Source organism: Anneissia japonica, unplaced genomic scaffold (assembly GCF_011630105.1).
Source record: "Anneissia japonica isolate Jap-2015-1 unplaced genomic scaffold, ASM1163010v1 scaffold287712_len2945570_cov188, whole genome shotgun sequence".
NCBI lineage: Eukaryota > Metazoa > Echinodermata > Crinoidea > Comatulida > Comatulidae > Anneissia > Anneissia japonica.
The window spans coordinates 1,879,269-1,897,466 of record NW_022704401.1 but is presented as its reverse complement, the minus strand read 5'-3'; the positions used below and the strand labels follow the sequence as shown (position 1 = coordinate 1,897,466).

Here is an 18,198-nt window from a genome sequence, read left to right as displayed (position 1 = left end):
TGGTCATGATGAATTAAGATTTATCTTAATAACGGTACCATAAAGAACAAGGTTGATTGGTCAGCACTAAAAATAACACATTAGAAGTATTTTGTTGTGGAAAAATTGTAACCACAGGGCTAAAATTTATGGTTAAAGTATCTATTGAACTTCAACAATTCATTTTTCAACATTTTGTGTTGGTTGGCTTGGGTAACATGTCATCATCGACATTGTTTTCAACATTATTATCACCATCACCTTCATGAGCACCATCACCACAATAATCATCAGCATCATCATCACAGTCAGTGGCAGCTCCAGCGTCTGAAAACTGAGGGGGAAGGAAAATTTTAGGGGGGGGGGGAAAGTAGGGCGTACACGCTGCAACTGTCACTCGACTCTAGCATGTATGTTACAAGCGTCATCATAAAGGCTTCCAGCTTTCAGTGTCTTAAAAATAAGATAAGGGAAAAATTAAAACATTGCTGGTATTGATAGTGATAAGTGTAGGCAAAGTGATTGATATGATTGGGGGTGGGAGAGAGAAAGTTACCGAGGGGGAAAATGTCCCCCCCCCCTTGTACACCTGCATCCCCGTCACTGATCACAATCATCATCACTCCACATCAATCAATCACTATAATCATCAAAATCAAACATAATCATCACAATCACTATAATCATCACAATCACAATGACCACTGCTGAAGCTACCACCACCACCATCACCGTCACCATCATCCTCATCACCACCACCATCATCATCAACGTCATTACCATTATCGTCACCATCTTCATCATCATTAACACCCCAGCCACCTTACCTTTAGAGAAGACAGTTCCTCCTCAGTGAAGTTTGACTGCTTAGCCTCCTTCCAGAAATTAATGATCCTTGGCTCCTTGAAACCGCCCCTCTCCTCTTCTGGCATCGTCTTCACGGCCAGCAGCTGGAAGTCCTTATTCAACTTTTTATGATGTAATTTAAGGTCTAGCTCTTTAGCTTTAAATAGTTTTTTCTCATCGTCACTTAGATTGTCTTTTTTACTCCCATGCACTGAATTTGGGCCATCATCTAGAATGATAGAGATAAAAGCATACTGACTGTGTAGAGCTAAACAATTTCTATAATTATTTGAATTGAGTAATTTTTCTTTATTAATTTTTGTGCCTATGCCCCCTGAGGGGGCATAGGCAGTTGAAGATGGCTGAAAGGGTAAATCCGGTGGTGGTGCATGATGGGTCATGTGTCATCTTAAGTACCTCGTCACTGTACAAAAGTCATTAAAAAAAATACAACACCACACATTTCCTGATAACCGAATATCATACTTGGATACTTTATTAGGAAACAATACAGTAAAGAAGGCATAAACACACACTCCCGCTGGGAGCCTATTTTTAAGACTTAAAAATGTTTGGAACCAATTCTATTTGTAGCATATGTAAAACATTCTGAATATGTTACCAAGTTCAATCAAATAGTTTACTGGCTATATTGAACATAAATGACATGTATTACAGCAGAAATACTCCTCGTGCAAATACAGAAAAAGGAGGATAACCTTGCAGTGTCATTAAGCTGAATTACTTATGGGCATTGTCTGTGACTACTGCCGAGAGGTGCTTATAATAGCTTCATGTTTATATCCTTCAACAATGACAGGGGCAGAAATGGACCATAGCATCAGGGTAACCCCCTACTCTTTAATGTGCACATACACCAGATGTGTACACTGGACCTTCCAATTTAAGTCCTTATCTAAAAGACTTGTGTCTACCAACCAAACCCTGGGTGGGAAGCAGCTCAAACCAGCGCCGATGTTAAGGCTGTAGTTAGCAGCGCCCCCTGCCTTACCGCTTGGCCACTCGACTCACCCAGAACCCATGCATATTCATGTATTAAGTGCTATTTGCTGTGTTTTCTTTTTATAATACTGTACCTAATATTGAAGGTCATGTGATTGTGTAAACTTGGGTAGTATGCTGTAATTTGGAATGATGCCTTCATTGCCCTCACACCCCTACACACAACAGGTACTAACCTTTCTTCCCATAGAGGCCATCGACCAAGGCCTGATACTGATCAACCTTTTCTTGATGAATCTTTAATTGCTGCTTCATGATGTTAACTTCTTTCTCATCAAAATGCTCAGCTGTAAGTAAATATTTTAGATGTTTATAGCAGCATAGGTAGCACCAGTTGGGGACAGAGGTCGCCTGAAAGGACAAAAACTGCCCAGTTTTTCCAAGTGATGAAGGGCTTAGGTTGCTGGATGCCGCTTTCCTCCACAAGAAATGATCAAACTTTGAGTCAGACAGTTTAATCCCAGGGGTGGATACAAAATTTTTCAAACGTCCCTTCGTGCCCCCTTACACCCCCCACCCCTTGGATCTTCCCCTGAATCCCCCTATTGGACAATTACTGGCACCACTGTATAGGAGGCCAAACAACTTCTATAATGTGGAGGTGAAACCATCAAGGCTATATGTGTGCTATTATGCAGATTTGACCATCAGCTCAACATTCTTCGTTCCGCAACCTATGGGTTGCAAACCAATGTCTGGGTCACGAGGAAATTTTGATGGATCGTGCAATCGCTTCGGAAAAAAATATTGATGGTAACAAACAAAAGTGCTGACAAAAGAATGCAAACAACTGAACCCCGATGCATGTGAGTTAGCTTGACATTTACTGTGCAAATACAATCCTGTTCTCGTTAACTTTAACAGGATCAATTGGTAAAGTTTTGGATAAAAGTTGAAAAAAAGTATGGAGGCTAAGGCTGGATTTCAATCCTGGTTCTGTATATTCTACGCGAGAATATATATTCTTGCATAGAAGACGAAGCTTAAAAATAACAAAGTTTGATAGAAAAATGTGGGGTCGTCTTATAAGCACAACATACAAATTTTTGGATATTTAAAATCATATTCATCTTAATCTTATGTGGGGATCTTTGCAGGCTAAAAAAGGTTGTGGAAAGGGGATCTAGAGGAGTTAATTGGAGCAAAGTGTTTGTTGAGTCTAAGAGTCAAAAAGACATATGCCTGGATTTTAGGTTATAATTGTTATGAATTAAAGAAATGCATAATAATGAAATTTATAGGTACCATCAAGGGTCTTCCTCCAGAGATCATTCAAACGTTTGTCTGTAAAAGGTCGGTCTTTCGTAGGTACATATGGCTTGTTCGGATTTTCACCTGGTATTATATTATGTTTTTTCATGATCTCTGTAAAAAAGATTAAAAAAAATATTTAATACATTTGAAAAAAAAAAAATCAGATGCTAAAAAAACCCAAAACTGTCAGGCTTTGAAACCAACTGTTTTCTTTAAAAATATGATTTAGTTTATTTAAATTAAAACAAAGAAGACATATAGAACAATTAAAACTACAATAAAGGGGGCTAAAGTAAATGTTCTAATGGTAAATACCAAAGGTTTATGACAATCAAGGAATATACACTAACATCACATTAATAAAGATATAGATTAATACAACCCTAATATATAAATTACCTGTAAGTTTTTTATGCAGTTTTTCGCTTTGTTCTCCTGTGGTGTCACCACCATCTCGCTCTATCTTCTTGAGGTGGGAAACCCTTTCATCATGTTTCAACAAGTCAGCCTTCAGCATTTCTAATTCCTTACCTTTCTTTCCCATCTAATAATTAAAACCAAAGTTCAATTCAAGTATATTAATTCAAGTATATATTTATAAAAGTTAATTATCATTTATAATGAAGAATTATGGTTTTCCCACAGGACTCAATTATGTTTTATGAAATAAATCCTTTTGCGCCCTGCTTCGACCAATACATTTAAGGGCGCTCTGTGTAAGCACTTGCTAGATGCTTGCTAGTCCACTGTGGCAGTCCGAGTGCATTGTTATTGGAAATGATCTGTCTGTGTAATGCTTCATGATGTCATGCTCTGATAGACTTGCGACAGTCTTTCAAGGTGTGAGTTTTTACCGAAATAATACGCTGCCACGAATACGGAGAACATTATTGACAGAGGCAACGACAAATGGATAAAATTATATATTTAAATAATTTAATCTCTCAGATTCTTTCTTTATTATAAAAAAAAACAAAAAACCAAAATTCATACATATACAATGAAAACAAATATATGATATAACATATTTTTTTTTAGATAAAAGGAGGTTGAAAAGAGGCAACTTCATGCCTATCGTGCTCAACATCCTATGAAATCAAATTAATAGATAAATTAAAACAAATGCTTCAATAATAGTAATAATAATGTAAAAACAAGCCATAGAGAAAAATTGAAATGGAAATCGAAGTAACAACCTATTGTTGTAGTAAAAAATCTTTGAATTTGGTTTTGAAGGTGTTTCTGTGTTTAATTTCACGAATGTGTATTGGTATTTCATTGCATATTTTGGTGCCTACAGAGGTAATTGAAAATTGTCCAGTTGTAGTGACTGCTTTCGGCTGATATAAATTTTCCTTTGATTTTTGACTAGTTCCATGTGGATGAGTGATAATAAGTGTAAAATATTCATTTAAATCTTTAGGCAATTTATCATTTAGAGATCAAACATAAAGAGAAACATAATTTGTACAACTTAAAAACATCAAGCATATTCAATTTGTTAAAAAAGGAAGAGAATGAGAGGTAAAATCATTGAATGTTATTGCTATTACTGCAATTGTTTTGAGTAGTATGATAGGCTGTAAATAAGTATATATAATAATGTGCCCATATTACTGTAAATACACAAAATTGCCATTTGATCATTAAACTATCTACAACTTAGTACATCATTATTTGTTACGGCAGTTATGTAAATTTGGGTTCAAATTATAAAATGATTTGGCAAAGCCAGCAAAAACCATGACCCCGCCGAGGTAGACGTAACTGAAAATTTAGGGGCTACTGAGCCATGGCGATGCATTAAGTTTTTACCATTCAAACGTTAGAGATTTGTGACTTGTGTTACGACTTTGAGATTTGAAAGTTCTTAAAAACAAAACGTCGAGACTTTGTCACCGTGTATCATATGTTCCTGCCCCGTTGCTATTATTACAACAATAAAAAGCTTACCCTCTGTGCCTTTTCCCAGACCTGGTTAACCCTAACAGATCGGAACTGAAATGATGACATTTTTCCTGGATTTCTGCCTTCCCTCTTCTTATCTGGCTTTTGGGCTTGGCAACCAACATGAGACATATAGATGAAGACGACGATCAGGAGGGTCCAACGAAAAGTCACCATTTTGCTCATTTTCTTCCTAAAAGGTGATCAATATTTATGTAAAATTTAAAAAAAAATCATAAATTGTAGCATTCATTGATGTTAGTATTTGTTTATTTGTTTTGCATTCAAAATAGTTGATGAAAGGTTTACCTTTTTTTTCTCTTTTGTACAGGAATGTTTTAAACTTTGACTTTATGTTTGACTTTATGGGATTGTAACTTATATAAGACAGTGATTAATAATCACTGTTGACAATCCTTTGACCATGTTAAATGAATAAAATAAAAATAAGATAAATATATTATTATCATTTGATTTTTTTTTTTGAAAGACATAATACTCAGCAAACACAAAACGTCCTTATAACGTTCGTGAAATTTGTGTGTAGGTATGCCACATAATAACATTTACACAACATTGTAAAAACGTTCAAACATTGTGACGTGAAATTAGGTTATAAATGCGCATATGGTTCTACAAGCATTTTTATCACCAAACTGTAAACTTTATTATAAAGTTCTTTGAATGTAATATTGTTAGCTGGGTATCTTGTTGAGTTGAATTAGGCATTCTCCAGGCAAACAAAAACAAAATAAAAATTTTAAGTTTTAATATGCTGGAAACAAAATCTTGCATAAAGACGCAAGGGATGCTGGAATCAATCTCTTGATACATTAGGTGACAGTCGATCGGCTTTAGAAGAAAGTACCATATCCGTATACACTGAACTGGTAGTACTCACAGTGATATCAATTTGCCCAGCTGGGATGGGAGAGGGGGAGAGTCTGGAGAGGTTGTCTTGCATGATCTGATGAAAATTCTGGCTGAGTCCTTATTCGGAAGGGGAAGCCTAGCTAGAGGACGTGGGGCTAAGTTTTGGGTTTTAAACTGGTTTATTTCAAGCACATTATTTTTAATTTGGATTTTTTGTAATTACTTTGTTCACCCTTTAAGGTGTGACGAATCGTGTCCGACGAGGCCGGGTCGGGGAGGGGGATACCACCCTGCTTTCGCCGCCACTGGCTGGTGGTACAGTTTCCTGCATCTTGTTTTGTTTATGGTGATCTGGCCAAGTTTCATTGGTTGGTTCGATTGTGTTACCTAACCACAGTCCACCAAACACCACCAGGCCTGAACACCACCTCTTTCTAATACTGCTCAAACCTAAATGCACGAAACATGGACAGGTATTTATCGGTACAGTATGCTTATTCTCGGATGCAATACACACAAAAGATTACAGTAATTAAAATAAATACAACCTCACACACTACTGTAAAACTATAAACATTACTGTACCATCACAGTACAGTAATAATAAAAAGCACTTACTTTACAGTCCGACTGTTTCCAAAGAACGATCTCTCTGGCGGTATCAATTATCCGCCTGGCGCCCTCAATTTATAACTACTTTTAACTATGGCGCGCTAATAGTTCAACGAACACTTCAGTGACATAGACAATAGACTTCCAAGCCGAAACAAAGTCACGTGAATGAAGGAACATACAGAAGTTGCAGGCTAGTATTTTCTTTTTCAATATTTTTTTTTCAAAAATGATAATTACGATCATCATGGACCCTCAGTAGTGGCATGGGTCCCCTAATAATGGGCTTCTCCAGATTGGATTTGGAGAAAATGTTGGTTGCTTCGGCGCAATTTTTCTCGTGCTTTGCGCTGCTCGTAAATGGGGACCCCACACCAAATCTTGCCCCTGCTACAGTTTTCCCTCTTGGCGGCCCTGAAAATAGCAATATATATGTAGCGGATGTTTACCACTACTTGATAGTAAGCGAACAGTCACTTAATTCATCGTGAGAGCTCGGGTCCCAGTTACGCGCTGCTCAGTCAGTAAGCTTATGCAACCATAAATGAAAACTACAAAATCCTTTCTATGTTAACACAACTATAGTATTTATTAAATATAAGGGGATTACAATGGGGGATTTAAACGGGAACTTAAACTAACCTAACAACTACTCACGTGAGAACAAATTGAAGATAAAACACGATAGGCATAGTCTATTCAGAAACAGTCCAATAATATTAATAGTGTTCGATGATATGCAAACCAGAAGGAACAGCGACGGAATAGAGAAGAAGTCCAAAACAAAGTTATAAAATATAGAAGCGAATCCAACTTGAGAAGGAATGGCAAATGGCGATTCAAGTCAATCATCAGTCCTGAAATCAAAACGTCTATCCGAGGTAACACCATCAAACATCCCATGTCGATCAGACATGGGCCTGGGTATTCCTCCAGCATAAATCTCGAAACTTGTAACAAAAATTATAATACGCCAGCTACTAAACTTTAGATTGGGAACAGCAGCCTACCCGATCTCCATTTAGAGTCAGTTCGATCAGAGTTGGACGGTGTAGACTCTGCCCCATTTAATAGTAGCATTATGTTGGTACAGTACTCTGATGGAATAGCCAAATGGCCAGAGCTACGGCCCTCGGGCTGAGGTACCGCTCTCCTCTCACTGGACTGGATTTCTTTTTGACTCTCAACTCTATCAAACTGCTCAGAGTGCTTTAAAGAAGGATATGACTCCTCCTTGTTCGCGTCTTGACGTATTCCGTTGGTTTATTATTTTTATTAATCATAAGAAAATTTAATTCTTATTGGTTCCTAGTATTGGTTAACACCCCTAAGTCACTTTCCATTCCCTATCTTGGTTCCGGTCATCCATTAAGTTTAGGTGGACAGGACACTTCCCTTATAGGACCAGGAATGTACAATACTCTGACTAAATCCAGGGGGAACAATCTACCAAGAAATAGTAGAGTATTGCATATTCTTGACTATAGAAAATGGAATGCAACTCGGGTTAATAACCTATCCTGTAACTGTATTACTTTAATCTAAAGGGAAATTTAAAAGAATAGCAAAATAAATTAATCAAATAATAAGATTCAAAGGCTTAATAAACACAAAAAATACACACTACTACATCTATATAATGTGAATTTAAACAGTAAAAATATTAACAAGAAGGAACATTGCTTATGTAATAGAATGATCTTACACGGATAAAAAATTTTATCGTACATTAAAGAAATAGAGAAATAAGTATTGCACTTAATATAAAAAAAAAACAGCAAAGAAAAGTTATTAACAAACAAACACTATCCCTAGGTAGAAAATTAATTTTAAACAGAATGCAGTTAGATCTATATACTAATTATGGGAGTGAGGACTATAGAACCTACTATTCTAACACAAGTTTTGTAGGCCAAAATCAACAATCTAGTCCCCATCCAACGCGTGATTATTTTGCGAACAGACCAGGAGTTTTACCGATTATTGTTTATATGACACCAATGACGCTCCATAGTAAAATCATAAAAGAGACACCACCGCCCCAACCAAAACCAATGACCTAGGAAGGAGGCTAAGCCTAGGTCTTGTGTATCCAAGAAGGATCGGTGAAAACAAACTGGTTAACTATCTTGTCATGTAAAGTAAAGGTGTACGTTAAGTTTGTTGAATTTAGAACTTTCTAGCTAGAAGCTTAGGCTAGGTTTAATCCTAGCTATTATGAATAAACCAAAGGATGTACCGTACGTTATGCCTAGCCTAGGCTGGGCGGGCTGGCGGGTCTAGCCTAGCTAGGCCTAAGCATAGCTTGGTAGGCCTAGGGCTTGCATCATTCCGGGTGGCTGGCGTAGGCCTAGCATTGGTGTAGGCTAAGCCGAGGGGTGGACCGGCCGAGCGAGGAGCGAGGAGGTCTTCTGTAGAAGACTCTTGGGAAACAAGTAAACCTAGCCTAGAATCCATATTAGATTTTTGTGTTTTTTATAATACAATATGAATTGAATTCAAGTTAATTTTTAAACATTTTATGGTGATGAGTAGGCCTAGGCCCTTAAGAAGCCTACTAGGGCCTAGCCTATATAATAATATTTTATATTTTTTGAGTGGAGGATCAGGGAGGTATAAGATATAGCCAGTAGACCCTCTAGGCCTAGGCCCCATCCATAGGGAATACCACCGTCGTGTCGTCACAACTCCAGGAGGTGCCCTCATGGCGTTGGTTACCGTTCATTACGCCTGAATGACTTCATAATCTTAATGCTTTAGAATTGGGCTTTCTGGAATAGGCATTCTTAAAACATTTATAAGTACCTAATAATTTACCATCAAAATGTACTAAAAACACAAAAAAATTCATTTTGTCTCGCCAATAGCAACAGAGTAGTATCACATGTTATCGTGACGTAACACTATAGTACTCTATAGGCCTATGGTAATGTTTTTTAATTGTGCGGATGTTACCTAAACAACCAGCTCAATTTTGCACGTATAAATTGCTAGGGAAAAAATTTGGGGTTGGTGGGAGGATGACATATTCCTCGCGTAGGCCTTATTTTACAAAGGCATAGCTGGAGGGCTACATTATTTCTCGTGTGGGCCTTATCAATGGCGGATCCAGGAATTTGAAATAGAAAAAGCTCAGGGCAGGGCTTTCACAGATGAAAGGTCTATATTACCTACACACTGAAAAAATTTTTTTTTGCTCAGAAAATATCTCCAACTCAAATTTGCGCAGAAAACCGCTAGGAAAATAAATGCATGGAATCATAATTATTCCTTTCACATTTGTTGTACATTGAGAGAAGGCCTAATATTTGACAAAAATTGAGCAGATGTCAGCCCTTTTTTCCAAAATATGGGGATGGAATTCTGTGCCTAATTTTTGCTATACTTTACGATCTGGTCCTACCTGAGCCCCACCATGGTTGGGGTTACGTACCGGTAAGTAAGCAAATTATGATTATGGCACCTCTAGATTGTTGGAAATGTCACTCTCAGATTCCAATATAATTTACTTTTTTCTCTTAATTTTTTTAAAAATTTGAATCTGCCACTGCTTATTTTACAGTCCGGAAATCTTATTTATAAACCATAAAAATAATATTTTTCTTTAAAAAATAAAATTTTGCTGGGATTGGGGCTTTAAATTAAATACTGAAATTAGTTATATATCCTCATTTAATTTATTTTTGAATAGACAAGAACTTCTAGTCATGGCCGGAAAGAGTTTTGAGTATACTAAGGTTTTGCAAGGATTGGCATTAGTAGGTGGCAGTGACTTTGAAAGCTGGAAGCATCTGTGTGCGAAATCTGGAAATATACGAAAAGCAGCTTTGGAAGACATTGACAACCCGTTACAACTTATCGAACTGATGGAACGAAAAAATCTTCTCAGTGAAAATGATGTCTCAATGTTAGTGAGTATTATGCAGGAACTGGGCAGAATTGAACAATCAAATAAACTGGTTGAGTACGAGAAAAAATGGGCATTGACGAAGGAAACGCAAACAACAAAATACAATGATTTACTTACAAAATTTGATCACTCATTGAATGACAGTGAAGTCCAACAATTGAAATTTTTGTGTCGCAACTACCCAGGATTTACACCGGACAAGAGAGCTACGATGCAGACTTCTTTAGAAATCTTTGACCATCTGGAACGAGCTATTGTGCTTGATGAAAATGAAACCTCTGTTTTGAAGGACCTCATGAAACAAATTGGTCGACTGGAACTTGCTAAAGATGTTGAGACATACGAAGAGAAGTACCAAGGAAAGTCAGGTACAGTATGACCAACCAATATTTTCCAACACCCTTGTCTGAGTGGTGGCTCCAGAAATGTGCTGATGAGGGGTCCGACATGGTGGTCTGAACCACAGAGCCAACTAGAGCCTCGAACAGGTCCCGCAATAAAAAAAAATCCTGGAAGGGTTCATGGGGGCAGCTTTTATAACTTAATATGGCCCAAAATTGTGTTTTTGGACCACAATATTTGTGATTTGATTGGCAATAAAAATAACATTTTGGATAGGCAAATTAATGTTTATAGTCCGACAGTTTTGTTGTAGCGTCAGACGACCGGGGACCAGGCCTGTTCTACGGGGGAAGTCCCCCACCCCTTGCTGGCACCACCACTGTTCCCTTAGCAATGTATTCATGAATGCTCCCATAGTCTGTGCCTTGAGCACCCTTGGTGGAGATGCACGCATTATAAATAAATTTTATTATTCTATTATTATTATTTAATTTTTAAGTTTTATATGACAATTCATGGAGGAATGAAATAGATTCTTACATGAACAATTTCAGGGCCTGCGATATGACATCATCATGCCTAAACTGTATATCATATGGGCCTGATATTGTTCATTGATACAATGACATACATGAATCTTGCAGAAAACTTTGTCTGGCACTAGGGATTCCTAATATACATAAGTTTCAGTTCTCCCAAACCACAATTTCAAAAGCCTACTAATGCTCTCTGTATGCCTAAAATTCAAATATGCACCATCTTCATGATTTAAATCCGATCCTAATCGGAATTCTGACAGCCTTTCCGATGCGCTTAACACCAGCGCCATCCCTATTCTAACACACTGGTTCCAATTATCTGATCAGTTTCGTAGGCTTTCTGATCGAAAAATTTGAATTTGGTGTGAATACACCTTAAAATCTGTAATTTAGCATTTTTTTTATTCCATGCTAAAGATATTTGATACAACTGAAAAAACCTTGAATTTTCATACTGTAAACAGGAAGTAATGTTTTTTGTTTCTTATTCCCTTCTGTCAGGTCTAATTGATGCTCAGCAGGAAGGCCTTGAAGGTACGTATTATTATTATTTGTTATTATTAAGTCAGGATTTGCTTTTCATTTTGTAAAGTGTACAATATTTTCAAAAATAATAGAATATGAATTCATTAAATAACCTTAATTTGTTTACAGTATTGAAAAAGAAACAATAAGTTCACCACATTCAGTGAATTCTGTGGAATTGCCTATCTAATGTAGAGGGCGAAAATTAGATGGTTTACAGTACAAGCTATTCCTTTTGTTGTAGTGGGATTTGATACACACATCAGTGGCGGATCTACAGTAGGGATTTGAAATAGTGGGGGCCCCAGTGAGGGACTTTCACAGATGGAGAGTATAAACCACCTCAGCCCCATCATGGTTAGGGCTGAGGTAAGAACATTTATGATTGTGGCACACCTAGGTGGCTGGAACTGGCACTCTCAGACCTAAACTTGATTATAATTTGGCCTTTTTTTCTCCTTTTTAAAAAATAATTTTGACAATTTTATGGGGAATGGGCCAGCGAGAACCCCCCCCCTTCCTGAATCCACCACTGTACATTATACCAAGTGCCTAAAAAGACGAACGAATAATATCTAGGGTCCCAAGTTCCTGTAGAAACTGTTGCGCAAGTCAGATGGAGATTTGCAACTCGCGTAGCTAAAACATGTGTACATTACAAGTACACGTGTGTACAAATTTACCGCCATGTGTACTATAGAAACAAAGAGGCTTGAGCATGTTTGGGTCACTGATACATTATTGTGGCCCAGGGTGTTCAATAAATCCCACGTCTGCCTTTTTGTCTGGCCTGATGATTTGGTAAATAAATTTTTTTTCATTTCCATGTTTTTTTTATTAAAGACTTAAGAGAAGAGTTTGACGTAGTTGTCAAATACATTGGGAGGAACTGGCGGCAACTTGCACGCCGTCTCAGGGTCACGGAGGCCGACATTGATTGCATCATGGTGAAACATCCAAACAATCTACGAGAGCAGTCAAGAGAGTCCTTAAAGATTTGGCAGATTAACAACAGAAGTGCAGCCACCAAAGCAGCACTAATAAGTGCATTACGAAAATGCGAGTTTAATTACATTGCCGATGTCATGGAAAAAAAGATTACCGAGTGATACTGAATTAAACCTCATATTATTTGAAAGCTTATAAATAAACTTTATAGGTTGAAATAGAAGGATCAGATTTTTGTCTTGAACCTTTAAAAATTGACTTTAAGGCTTAAGCCGAGCACTTACTGCACCGGACAGACGTCAGCCTGTACGCAGTGCATGGCGTGTGCGCAACGGATCGTTTTTAATGACGATCCGTTCAGACTGCCACCGAAAATCTACAGACGGCATCGTGTCGTCTAGCGCTCACAGGGACCGGAAATCATCGGCAAACGGTTGTTCGACCGTCGTACGATGCAATAAGTGCCTGGCTTTATTTGCACGCTGCATCAATTGATGCAATTTCACGAAGTCCTCAAAGTGTGTTGAGAAAGGATGTTGTACAGATGTCAAGCAACACATCCTCGAAGACAGTTTGTGCAATGATTTCAAACACAAGTTCTCATAAGGAACAAGATGGATTCGTTTTGACATTTGGTTGATACAGCGAAGTCAGCATTTACATCACAGAGTACAGTAGTTGAGAAAATTTTTTGCAAAATAGCATCAACCGGGGAAAATGCTTTAAAGTGTAATTACAAAATTACTGATGATTATGAAAAAAAGATTACAACATAAATATGATGATGAATGGTTTCAGTTTTCTTAGAAATAATAGGATAAAGGTTTTTGTTTCGAAGTTTTAAAAAAATGACTAAAAATATCATATTAAACAATTATTATAGTTGATATAACAACAACAGAAAAATGTCTTTATTGATGCTTAAAGATGGTGTTGGATGCTAAAGTGATTTCATCTTGTACTGTACTATATTTTCTTTATACATTGTCATATTTATATCATCTGCAATCTTTGATCTGACTGATTGCAGTGATTTCTAAAGTTGGGCACACACTTCGCTGGTGGTCGTCGACTGACTCGATTCCATAGAGAATGCAACACGATGAGGCTTGTGCAACAGATCGTTGTTAGTAGGGAGCTTTGTTGGCGCGATGCTAAAACAAAATCTTTCATGCGTGACCATCCTACCGGGCGTCCTACGTTCTCTGCATGCGTAGATTTGACCAAATTGCATCCTAGAATCCACGCGACTAGAAAAACTTATGTTCTCACATGCGCAGATGATTTTTAGTGACTTCGTTACGTTCTACGTCCTACCGTCGCCTCCCTATGATGATGCGCCCAGACCGCCACCCATAATCAGCTAATGGCGTTGCATGGCAAGCACCTCACAGAGAGCAGAGATGGATGCATCGGTTGACAGACAGTCGTAAGACCATTTTACAACATATTATGTGCTCGACTTAAGACTTGTTTATAAGACTTGAACTTTAACATATATTAAACAATTATTAATAAATTTATGAAGCTATGCAGTACAAGGAAACTCTACAAAATTGGATAATTAAAATCAAATGCATGTAAATGTTTTTTAGGGGAATTTTGATTAATTTAATGGTGAACTAAAATGAAATTCCGAAAGGACAATTAAGTATATTGATTAGTCTTCGACTTCTTAAATTTCAGTGATTAAATGTTCGTTACAGTATTCTATCATGTGAAACAATTAATGTAAATAAACCGATTTAACACATGCTGTTCCATTAAAAAATATGTAATAAGCAATATAATATGTTCAACCCTACGTCGTGTGTGGTGGTCTGTGGGTGGTGGTCTGTGGGTTCTTAGTTTGATTCCATTGTTTCAGTTGGATAACTGAAATACAAGTTGCTATAGCAATTGTTAAAGATAGTAGTTGTCAATGGACCGTTTATAGCACTGATGAACTTTCGGCCTACTGTACACGACCGTCAAGAAATTCAGGGAACAGTTTGTAAAACAAAGAAAACCTAAAGATACATTCTAGAAATTGAGCTCTTACAGGCAAAAAAATTGCCAACACTCAGACTTTTCTAGCTAAAACTTTGCAAGTATATTATACTATGAAAATGAGTAAATGCACAATAAGATTAAAATGTTTATCCTGATTGTAGAAGAGATATATTTGCAGAAAAACTATAAAAATAATATTAATTACAACTTATTGTATGCTGTGTCATAGTGAACAGGACTATTTGACCTTTGTGCACATGGGCCACTAATAATTAGTGCATGGTTCAGGTGGTAAAATAAGATTGGTACTCTTATTATTTTCTCGGAAAATATATTAGTTATCTATTAATAATTAAGCTTTTATTGCATTTTTGCATTCAGATGTTTTAAATGTTGAAAAGTCTTTTTAATCATCTAATGATAATCAAGTTTTTATAACATTCAGAATGTTTTCTTTGTTAATGTGTTTACCCAATATACTTTTAACAAACTTTAATTTCTTACTTTGTATATCTAAGTTAGGTTTAGTAGCTTCCAATTGAAAATCAGAATAAGAAATATTATCATGTTGAGTTTTGTGTAAAACAGTCTGGAAACTGAAATGTTTTGATCCATTTTTTGATGGTCTTCATTGGCGGTCCAGGAATTTGCAATAGAGGGGGCCCAGAGAGGGACTTTCACAGATGGAGGGTCCATACTACTTCAGCTCCACCATGGTTGGGGCTGAGGGAAGGAAATTTATGATTATGGCACCTCTAGAGGCCGGAAATGCACTCGTAGACTCAAAATTTGAGTAAAATTTTCTTTTTTTCTCAATTTGTTTTTAATTTGAAAAATTTAGGAGGTGGGGCATGGGGTGCCCTGGACCAGCTGGACACCCTTGAATCCACCACTTGTCTTAGGATGCAAGATGTATTGTCCCTTTCAAAATTTAGTAGAAGTAAAATAAAAAATGATCTACTTAAGCATAGAAATTAGTGTAAGAAATGTCTACGCTTAATTTTACTGCGAAAAATGATAGAAGCACTTCCAGTCACTGGAATTGTTAATATTATTTTTATTATAATTTTTAAAAATCAGGGTACACATTTGTTTACTTCAGTAATTTCTATGCTCGAGTTAAAAATGTGTACATCACTGCAAAATGAGCAAGTTAGGCCTACCGTATTAACTCGCCTGACAGCAGAGTTTGAGAAGATTTTTTGATGATTTTTGTATGTCGGGCGTATAAGATGACCCCCATTTCACCGTCAGAATTCATACTTTCTGCTGCTTTCTATGGTCTTGATACTGCATCCAGCTGGCTAAAAACGGAGCTATATTTAGGGCTAATCTTCCAAATAATACCATTTTATGAGATTTTAAATGTTCATAAAAATCTCATTTCCCTGTATTTTAAAATTGCATTCATTCATACTAACATTTTAGTAGCTTAATTGCAGTTTAGTAAATTAGCATGTTACAGACGATCCGCACAAAAGACAAACATGATTTTTAAAATCTGAAATTTGTTATGTTGCGCATGTAGGCATACATGCCAAGTTACACTAATTTGCAGGAGCGATATATTTGTTCTAAAAAATCCCCCCCCCCTCCTCCTGAAATGTATTCTTTTTGCCACTTTTTGGGTGGTATTTTTACAAATGAGAATCTAAGAATCAGCATTTTTCTTACGATTGATTTTTCTGTCGTGTCCTATCCCACTGACACAAGCTGCTGTCATTGTATTCTCTAATGCTGTTGATGCTGCTAGTTTGATCTGATTAAAAAACTAGCAAGAGAAGTTTTTATCTGACATGATTTACTCTTCCAGAAAACTGTAACACATGCAACGTATTGCCCGGCCCGCTATATTCTAGGCAGCTCAATTTAATTGGTTGAGCGTTTTACTTAAGATAGAAAGCAAACTCAACTCAACCCTGGTGTAGTGTGCCATTTTTAGTGTGTAACAAAACTAATCCTATTTTAAGTACAGCTTATGATTTATATTTAGCGAGATGACTACAAATTAGATATTTTTTTAATCATAGGCAATATTACCCTTAAGCGCGAGAGCGACCTCAAATTTTAAGCAGTGTATGGTGTTAGACGATCCCTGTTTTTCAATCATAATTTGCTATTTTAAGCCTAGTATATGCAGTCATTTTTAGGGGACAATATGTCTTCTGTTTTGATTATCTTACTTTGTTGAATGTGATTTTTACATATTCATTTTTTAAGAATTGATCTCTAAAATTAACTGAGGGTACATATTTAGGCGATAAAGTTAATGCTATATTATAATACGCTATGCAGTTTACACAGAAATAATATAGGGCAACAACCTACATATACTGCTCTGTTGCACAAGTGGTTCAAAATTTCATCCTTGTAGCATTCTCATTTTCTAATGGCAACATTATTTATGTGAATAAAAGAGATGGATTTCTATCAGATTTTGTGTTTTGAGTATTGGATAGTCATTCTGTCTGCTACTGCTACCAATCACTATTGGTTGTGTTGCATATCATGTCAAATTGCAACTCATATGCAGGGGTCCGAAGTTGGAAGAAGTAATTACCAGGATTCTTCCATGGTTTAAATGAGCTTTCTTTGCACGCATAATTTTATTTTGGCAACACCCATCGACACATGATACTAAAGGGGCAACACAGTAGTAAAAACTTGCAGATTTAATTACATTGTGAGAGGCCGTCCAAATTTCAGAAGAGACTTGGAACTCCTGCATATGGCCAAGTGGTTAAGCCCAGGTCATCGCAACCTACAGCCATAATATCCGCGCTGGTTTGAATGGCATGCTTACCTGTGGTTCTGGTGGTGGAACATGAGTCTTCTTGGATAAGGACTACAGTATAAACCGTAGGCCCAATGTACACAATTAGCTCCTGTGCACTCAAAAGAACCCAGTACATCTTTCGAGACGAGTATGGGGTTACCCAGGTGTACTGGTGCAAACGACCCTGTGCTTACGGACTAAGTAGGACGTACCTACTTAAATGTAAACATGTACTATTCACGGTGTAACTCCGGGTGCATGGCTACAAGTCTTATTGTAAAAGCCTATTGTACATTGTTCATACACAACTCATTTTTTGAAAATTATGGAAACAACTGCGTATGAAATAGTTATGGAAATTACTTAAAATTCCGTTTGATTGTTTTCTGGGTCCTGCAATGTTCGAAAATTTTGAGACCCTATTGGAGCTACCTTGGTTGATTAATGGATATTCATGCAATTTTTTGCAATGTAGGTAGAGTATAAATAATTTATCACTAATGCGAGCTATTACTGTGCATTTATAACGCAACTTTCAGTTGTGAAGCTAAGCATTCATTGTCAAAGAACTTTGGTTGTTCATTTTAGTTACAACATATCCCAGAAAACCTCATGTACATTCCATTAGAGCA

At 36.8% G+C, this 18,198-nt stretch overlaps 2 protein-coding genes across 2 annotated transcripts in view; one reads left to right on the top strand and one right to left on the bottom strand.

The window, feature by feature from the left end:
- LOC117104634 (alpha-2-macroglobulin receptor-associated protein-like) overlaps nt 1-6,626 on the bottom strand; it is a 9,678-nt gene extending 3,052 nt beyond the window's left edge. The window contains exons 1-6 of the mRNA XM_033245503.1: nt 6,541-6,626; nt 5,056-5,242; nt 3,502-3,646; nt 3,094-3,213; nt 2,025-2,135; nt 807-1,054 (exon numbers count right to left, since the gene is read on the bottom strand). Of these exons, the coding sequence (XP_033101394.1) occupies nt 807-1,054; nt 2,025-2,135; nt 3,094-3,213; nt 3,502-3,646; nt 5,056-5,235 (804 nt within the window). The 5' untranslated portion in view covers nt 5,236-5,242; nt 6,541-6,626. The remainder of the gene's footprint in view (nt 1-806; nt 1,055-2,024; nt 2,136-3,093; nt 3,214-3,501; nt 3,647-5,055; nt 5,243-6,540) is intronic.
- A 1,921-nt stretch (nt 6,627-8,547) lies between these two features.
- LOC117104633 (FAS-associated death domain protein-like) lies at nt 8,548-17,225 on the top strand. Its single transcript, XM_033245502.1, has 4 exons — nt 8,548-8,683; nt 10,226-10,812; nt 11,827-11,859; nt 12,694-17,225. Exons 2-4 carry the CDS (start codon nt 10,242-10,244, stop codon nt 12,957-12,959), a joined length of 870 nt encoding a protein of 289 aa, XP_033101393.1. The 5' UTR covers nt 8,548-8,683; nt 10,226-10,241; the 3' UTR covers nt 12,960-17,225.
- The last annotated feature ends 973 nt before the right edge of the window (nt 17,226-18,198 follow it).

Excerpts from the sequence above, each read along its gene's own strand:
- LOC117104633 (XM_033245502.1), top strand. The coding sequence starts at position 10,242 with ATGGCCGGAAAGAGTTTTGAGTATACTAAGGTTTTGCAAGGATTGGCA. Across the intron at positions 10,813-11,826 it reads GAAGTACCAAGGAAAGTCAG|GTCTAATTGATGCTCAGCAG; the intron begins GTACAGTATGAC and ends CCCTTCTGTCAG. Across the intron at positions 11,860-12,693 it reads TCAGCAGGAAGGCCTTGAAG|ACTTAAGAGAAGAGTTTGAC; the intron begins GTACGTATTATT and ends TTTTTATTAAAG.